This window comes from Trichechus manatus, unplaced genomic scaffold, assembly GCF_000243295.1.
Source record: "Trichechus manatus latirostris isolate Lorelei unplaced genomic scaffold, TriManLat1.0 scaffold00232, whole genome shotgun sequence".
In the NCBI taxonomy this organism is placed as follows: Eukaryota; Metazoa; Chordata; class Mammalia; order Sirenia; family Trichechidae; genus Trichechus; species Trichechus manatus.
The window spans coordinates 3160896-3169162 of NW_004444168.1; the positions used below are offsets into that span (position 1 = coordinate 3160896).

Sequence of the window (8267 nt, forward strand, 5' to 3'; positions counted from 1 at the left end):
TTGTTAATTTCTACCTTGATGGCATTGTGGTCACAGAAGATACTTTGAAGTATCTCAGGGTTTTGGATCTTGTTAAGGATTGCTCTGTGGCCTAAGATGTGGTCTATTCTGGAGAACATTCCATGTGCATTGGAAAAGAATGTGTAGTTTGCAGCGGTAGGATGGAGTGTTCTATATATGTCTATGAGGTCAAGTTGGCTGATTGTGCCCTTTAGGTCTTCTGTATCTTTGCTAGGTTTCTTTTTAGTTGTTCTGTCTTTTAGCGAGAGTAATATGTTAAAGTCTCTTACTATTATTGTGGAACTGTCAATTTCTCTTTTCAGTGCTGTTAGAGTTTGTTTTACGCTTGTGGAACCTTGTCATTGGGTGCATAGATGTTTATTATGGTTATGTGTTCATGATGGTTCATCCCCTTAATCACTACATAGTGTCCTTCTTCATCTTTTATGGTAGATTTTGTTTTAAAGTTTATTTTATGTGAGATTAGTATTGCCACTCCTGCTCTTTTTTGGTGGTTGTTTCCTTGATATATTTTTTCCAATCTTTGATTTTTAATAAATTTGTGTCTTTGTTTCTAAGGTGTGTCTCTTGTAGACAGCATATTGATGGATCTTATTTATAATCCATTCTGTCACTTTTCATCTCTTTATGGGTGCATTTAGGCCATTTACATTCAGTGTAATTATAGATAGGTGTGAGTTTATTGCTGTCATCTTGTAGTGCTTTCTGGTGGTGCTGACATTTTGTTACTTCCTCTTACTCTCCTGTGCTGAACTCCTTTTGTTTATGGAATTTTTTTTTTCATTTCTTTTGTTTTCGTAGGTTTTGTGTTTCCTGAGACTTTATATTTTTCCTATTTATTTTGATGAGTAGGTTTGTTAACTTTCTTTGTGGTTACCGTGAAATTTATCCTTATCTGTCTAAGTTTGATGCAGTCTATTATTATTTGGTATCACCTTGCCTTCCTCTCCATTAGAAGGTTCTATACCTACACTGTTTATTCCCTCTTTTATTGTTCTGATGTTGTTGTCATTTACATATTAACTGCTCTGATTGACTGTTGTATTTCTTTTTCTTTTGGATAGTCTCTGAGAGTTCATTTCCTAGAGTGGTATCTGGCTGGTACAATCCTGCATCCTAGATTCAGCTTGTGAGCTGATGTTGTTTGTTCTCAGATCAAAGGACTCCCTTTAATAATTCTTGTAAATTTGGTTTGGTTTTTACATATTCCCTTAATTTTTGTTTATCTGGAAATGTCCTAATTTCACCATCATATTTGAACAAGAGTTTTACAGGATATATTATTCGTGGCTGGAAATTTTTTTCTTTCAACGTTTTATATATGTCATCCCATTGCCTTCTTGCCTGCATGGTTTCTGCCGAATTATCTGAGCTTTGTCTTATTGTTTCTCCTCTGTATGTGACATCTTGCTTTTCTGGAACTGCTCTCAGGATTCTTTGTTTGTCTTTGTTTTGGGCAAGTGTGATTATGATATACCTTGGTGATTTTCTTTTGGGGTCTATCCTACATGGTGTTTGATGAGATTCTTGGATGGCCAGCTTTTCATCTTTAATGATATTAGGTAAATTTTCTGTCAGCAGTTCTTTATTGATCCTCTCTGTGTTTTGTTTTCTCCCCCTGTTCTGGAACTCTGATCACTCACAGATTTTTGCTTGTGATTGTATCCTATGCAATTCTCAGGGTCTCTTCATTTTTCTTTGTTCTTTCTTCTGATTTTTCCTCAGAGTTGTAGCCAAGTGTTTGTCTTCAGTTTCACTGATCCTGTTTTCCATTGTTTCAAACTTGCTCCTCAACCCTTCTATGACATTGTCCATTTCTGAAATCTTGTTGTTTATCTTTTGGATTTCTAATTACTGTTTTTATATGGTTTCTCATTGTGAATTTATTTTGGCTTTTTTTTTTTTTCCTGCATCATTTTCCTGAATTCTTCCATTTTTTTTTTGGCCTGTATTTTCCATGACTTTGTTGCCTTTTCCATAAATTTGTCTTTTTTTTTCCTCATTTTTGTCTGCTTTTTGCTTAAACTCTTGGATAGCTCTGAATATTAGAGATTTGAATTCCCTTTCAGACAGTTCTAGTGCCTTTTCTTCTCCTGGAAAGTCATCTAGTGTTTTATTTTGGACACCTACTGGATCCATTCTGTCCTGTTTTTGTAAATGTTTCGATATTGTTTGCTGTTTTCAGGTCATTCAGTAGTTATTTTTCTCGTTTTTGATTGTAGATTTGTTTCTTCCTGGTTTTTTATTTGGCTATGTCTGAGCAGGTGGGCTGTGTGTTCTTTGCTCGTCTATGGGCACAATACTTTTCACCTTCTCCAACTGGCAGAGTCAGTCACTCAGATATGGTACAGTAGGGGAGGTTTAGCTGAAGAGGAGTTGCTGGGATGGGTTATTAGTGGCACTTACTATGGCCACCAGGAAGGTCCAGTAATCAGTGTTGGGCAGGTTCCAGTAGGCCATGCCTGGGCTTCTGGGTGGTGTGATGTTCAGTGCACAGTGCATGTAGGCAGGATGGAAGGGGGATATTGTGATGTGTGGAGCTAAGATATGTATGGTAGAGTGGAGAGAGGAACAGGAGCCAGAAACATACAAACAAAAAAAATTGTTAGGAGAGCTTGCTTTTAGAGTGGAGAGGTGAGAGACTATGAAATGGAAAAAAACAAAGAGAAGATGAAGAAAAAAGAAGAAGAAAGAAAAAAATGAATAAATAAAAATTAGAAAGAAAAAAGCAAAGAAAAGCTCCCAGGGATCCCACCCGTGCACCTGTGAAGTCTGGGTAGGTTGCTCCCAGGCTGTGAAGTACAACCTGGCTAGAAGGGGTAGAGGTGTCACTCAGTGCCAGGTATTCATGGGACATGAAGAGAAGGAAAGTATAGAGAGACAAGAAACTGAGTAATGAGGAAAGACGAATAGGGAAAAGAAAACAAAACAAACAAATAAAAAAAGAACAAGAAAACACTCCCCCAAAAAATTAAAAAAAAAAAAAAAAAAGAAAAAAGTAATGCCCTTAGGGATCCCTCAGCGCGTCAGCGCAAACTGAGGAGTAGGTCCCAAGCCGCACAGTACTGTCTGGCTACAACGGGCTCCCAATTCGAGAAAAGAAAAAGAAAACAAACAAACAATTCAAAACAAAGTCCCGGGATCCCACCAGTGTGGTAGCACAGGCCGGGAAGCAGTCACACAATTGAGCGGCGTTTCACAGCCTTTCAGGAAGAAGCAAAGACAGCACACAGAGCCAGGTATTTGAGAGAAAGGAGGGATAAGTGGTGAGAGGTAAAGAAGAAATCTAAAGAAGCAGAAAAAAGCAACATCAGCAGCCAACAAGGCACTTATGGAGCAGCCAGTGCAGACGGATGGAATCCAAGTGACACCAGGTGAAGCCGGTGCTTCCTGGCCAAAGGACTGTGGCCGCAGGAAGCAGAGGAGGCCTAGTGGGGCTGAAGAAGGCTGTGGGGTGGGAAAGTGTATTTCGCTGGTTACCGGTTGTTCTGTCTCCTGCTGGAAGCTCCATGAAGCTGCTTTCTCGTACCCCCTGTTTCCTGGTCTCTAATAGGAGTCCAAGATGGCTGGTCTCTGCTGCATTAGCTGTTAGGGAACCTCTGCATGTACCTCTCTTCGCTCTCTGTTCTGTCAGTTTCTTATTCCATTCGGTGCTTGGCTGAGTTCCTTATCTCTTCATTTGATGCTTAGGGTTTTAGGATTGCTGTTTTCTCTGGCTTAGTTTTTCGGATCTTTGCTGTGGAGGGACAGCATAGTGCATCTGCCTATAGCGTCATGTTGTCCAGAAGTCCCTGCAGAACATTTTCTTAATAAACTTTGTTATGTCAGTTGACCTAGATGTCCCCTGAAAGCATGGTCCTCAGACCGCTACCCCTGCTACTCTGTCCCTCAAAGTGTTTGACTGTATTCAGGAAACTTCTTAGCTTTGGTTTAGTCCAGTTGTGCTGACTTCCCCTGTAGTGTGAGCTGTCCTTCCCTTCACCTAAGATAATTCTTATCTACTATCTAGTTAGTGAATAACCCTCACCCTCCCTCCCCACCCTCATAATCATCAAAGAATGTTTTCTTCTGTGTTTAAAACTTCTGTTGATCTTATAATAGTGGTCTTATACAATATTTGTTCTTCTGTGACTGACTAAATTCACTCAGCATAATGCCCTCCATATTCCTCCATGTTCTAAGATGTTTCATGGCTTCATCATTGTTCTTTATCATTGTGTAGTATTCTGTTGTGTTAATATACCATAATTTGTTTATCCATTCATTCGTTGATGGGCACCTAGGTTGTTTCCATCTTTTTCCTGTCATGAACAGTGCTGCAATGAACATGGGTGTACATGTATCTATTCATGTGATGACTCTTATTTCTCTAAGATATAGTCCAAGGAACAGGATTGCTGGGTCATATGGTACTTCTCTTTCTGGCATTTTAAGGAAGTGCCAAATCTATTTCCAAAGTGGTTGTACCATTTTACATTCCCACCAACAGTGTATAAGTGTTCCAGCCTCTCCACAGCCTCTCCAGCATTTATTGTTTTGTGTTTTCGGATTAATGCCAGCCTTGTTGGGGTGAGATGGTATCTCACTGTAGTTTTGATCTGCATTTCTCTAATGGCTAATGATCGTGAGCATTTCTTCATGTGTCTGTTAGTCACCTGAATATCTCCTTTGGTGAAGTGTCTGTTCATATCCTTTGCCTATTTTTTAATTGGGTTATTTATCTTTTTGTTGTTGAGGTTTTTCAGTACCTTGTTGATTTTAGAGATTAGATGCTGATCGGATTTGTCGTAGCCAAAAATTTTTCCCCAGTCTGTAGGTTGTCTTTTGACTTTTTTGGTGAAGTCTTTTGATGAGCATAAGTGTGATTTTTAGGAGCTGTCATTTTTCTGGTCTCTCTTCTGGTGCTTGTGCATTGTTACTTATGGTTTGTATTGTGTTTATGCCATGTATTAATGCTCCTAGCATTGTCCCTATTTTTTCTTCCATGATCTTTATCATTTTCAATTGTATATTTAGGTCTTTTATCCATTTTGAGTTAGTTTCTGTGCATAGTGTGAGACAGGTGGATGTGGATGTCTTTAACAAAGAAAAATTTATTTTCTCATAGTCTGGTAGGCTAGAAGTACAAATTCAGAACATCAGCTCCAGGGGAAGGTTTTCTCTCTCTGTCAGCTCTGGAGGAAGGTCCTTCTCATCAGTATTCTCCTGGACTAGAAGCTTCTCCACGCAGGAACCCTGGATCCAGAGGAAGGATGTGCTCTGCTCCTGGCACTTTCTTGGTGGTATGAGGTCCCCCTGTCTCTCTGTTCACTTCTCTCTTTTACATCTCAGAAGAGATTTGCTCAAGACACAATCCAATCTTGTAGATTGAGTCAAGCCTCTTTAATATAACTGCCACCTATCCCACCTCATTAATATCATAAAGGTAAGATTTAAAAAATATAGGAAAATCATAACAGATGACAAAATGGTGGACAATGTCACAATACTGGGAATCATGGCCTAACCAAATTGATACACATATTTTTGGGGGACACAATTCAATCCATGACATCGTCTAACCTCTCAATCCTCCTATAATTTCCCTTATGTTTATAATAAAATTTATAGTTCTTTAAAACATTCATTTACCTTATGATTTTATGGAAAAAATGGATGTAGGCAGTACTCCCCCTATGTCTAACTTTGCTACCCACAATGGCTGCCCTGTAATCTAGTCGACTAAGCCACTTCATATCTTTGAGCTTCTATGTTCATCCTAAAGAAAGTTGGAGTCCCCTTCTCCCATGCTAAAGGATGGAGAGCACTGCTATGTATTGTTCATGTTTAAGAACATTTTATTTGCTACCATACAGGAAGATGGAATTCTCACAGTACCATGAGAGTCAAGCACAGATGGCATATTTTCTGTCCTTTCTTTGGACTTCTCCATTTGGAAAGCTTGTGTGTAAAATCAGCTTTAGAAACTCAAGGTCTGGCCTGGAAAAGTTTGGAGCAAATAACTCTAGAAACTGGAGAAACCACTGGTTATTTGTTCTTTCACAATCTACTTTCTGGATTTTTCCCATTTGGTTAATTTTTTTGTTTTGTTTATTTGTTTGCTTTTAAATTCTAGTCTGTTTCTGGGCCATGAAAAGGAGTTACTCTATAATTCAGCCTGGCTGTATAAAATTTTTCATTGACTTAGCAGTGAGGAGAGCAAAGCCTAATGGTTAAATGTGGATTTATTTGGAGAACACTGTTATTTATGTAACTATTCTTCCTAAAGACCTTATGGAAAGGTGTGACTGGTCAAAAACAATAACTGTATTCCTGATCTCTCTTGTCAGTTAGCATTATCTCATGCTATTACATATACTATATTTAGGAAAAAAAGGTTTATTATTTCCTTTTTTTGATAGGGGAAGTTTTTCAAAACTTTATTTTTCTTTGTCTATGTCTCAGAAAAAAAGTGATGAGAGGAGGAAAATGAGCACAACAAACCTTGTCGAAAGTGTAATTTTGAATTTGGGAATAGGTGCTTTCCAACCTACTCACCTGGTACACTCTCAATTCTTCTAAATTGAGATCAACTTCTTCTTCCTGATTGGAATCCCAGGACTAGAGCATATTCACATCTGGATCTCCATCCCTATCTGCCTCATGTACCTAGTGGCCATCCTGGGCAATTGCACCATCCTCTTTGTGCTCAGGATAGAGCCCTCACTTCATACACCCATGTACTATTTCCTTTCCATGTTGGCGGTCTCTGACCTAGGCCTGTCCCCCTCCTCCCTCACCACTATGCTAAGGATCTTCTTGTTCAATGTCACAGGAATTTCTCCAAATGGCTTCTTTGCTCAAGAGTTCTTCATCCATGGATTCACAGATATGGAGTCCTTGATTTTTTTGCTCATGTCCTTTGACTGCTTTTTGGCCATATGCAACCCTCTGAGATTCAGTTCCATCCTGACCAGTGCCAGAGTTGCCAAAATGGGGTTAGTATTTCTCATTAAAAGCATGCTCTTAGTGCTTCCATTTCCTTTCACTCTCAGAAGGTTGACATATTGTAGGAAAAGCTTACTTTCTCACTCCTGTTGTCTCCATCAGGATGTCATGAAGATGGCCTGCTCTGACAACACAGTCAACTTTTTCTATGGTTTCATTGTTGCTCTCTGTATGATATCAGACAGTGTGTTCATTGCTGTGTCCTATGTGTTCATCCTGAAGACTGTGATGGGAATTGGATCTCATCAGGAGAGGTTCAAGGCCTTCAACACCTGTGTCTCCCACATCTGTGCTGTGCTTATCTTCTATGTGCCCATTATTGCTTTGGCCTCCATGCATCAGTTTGGCAAGCACAAATCCCTAATGGCCATCATCCTCACTGCTGACATTTTCTTGCTAGTGCCAACTTTGATGAACCCCATAGTATACTGTGTGAAGACATGGCAAATTCATGAAAAGGTTCTGGGGAAATTGGGTCTAAAATAAAGATATAGGAAAAAGTATAGCAGGGTAAGCCAGTGTCAGAGAAGAAAATAATATTTTTCTATGCAAAGCGTTACGGAGGAGTGATAATTATCTGTCTTAATCATCCTTATAATTAGTACAGCATATGGGCTGGGGCACTATATTGGCTCTGAAGTCTGTAACCTTAGGAGTGATATAGGAATCAAAAGATATTTATTGGATAGTTATGCAATGTTATTAAAATCATGAATCAACACACTGATATGGAATTTTAATTACACTGTTTAATTACATGTTTAAGAGCACCGGTGGCTCAAACAATTAAGAGCTCAGCTACTAACTGAAAGGTTCGCAGTTCAAACCTACCCGGTAGGTCTGCAGGAAAAAGACCTAGTAATCTGCTTCCCTAAAGATTACAGCCAAGAAAACCCTATGGGGCAGTTTTACTCTGTCACATGGGGTCACTGTGAGTCAAAATTGACCCAATGGCATCTAACAACAACACAGCACAAGGATAAGTACATGTGTAGTAGAGATTCTGTCTCTATACAGGAAATGGATATCAAAAGATCTGGAAGTTAAAAGATGCTATCCGAATCCAGTTGCTGGTCATCTTCTAGGTGACTTGCAGACAATATTTGTTGAGGGGCCTTCAGTCAATTTTGTGGAAATTCTTCTGGATTCACCGTTTCAGTGAAAGACGTCTATGGTCAAAAGTGCTTTGGTTAACAATCATTTCCCTTTGTTCATGGAAATAAACATTGGCATAGACCTCTATATTTCTTAATTTCCTT

General features: G+C 39.1%; 1 protein-coding gene across 1 annotated transcript; it reads left to right on the forward strand.

The window, feature by feature from the left end:
* The first annotated feature begins 6544 nt into the window (after positions 1-6544).
* Positions 6545-7494, forward strand: LOC101356009 (olfactory receptor 51A7-like). Its single transcript, XM_023743018.1, has one exon. The coding sequence runs from the start codon at positions 6664-6666 to the stop codon at positions 7492-7494; it is 831 nt and encodes a 276-aa protein (XP_023598786.1). The 5' UTR covers positions 6545-6663.
* Positions 7495-8267: the final 773 nt, after the last annotated feature.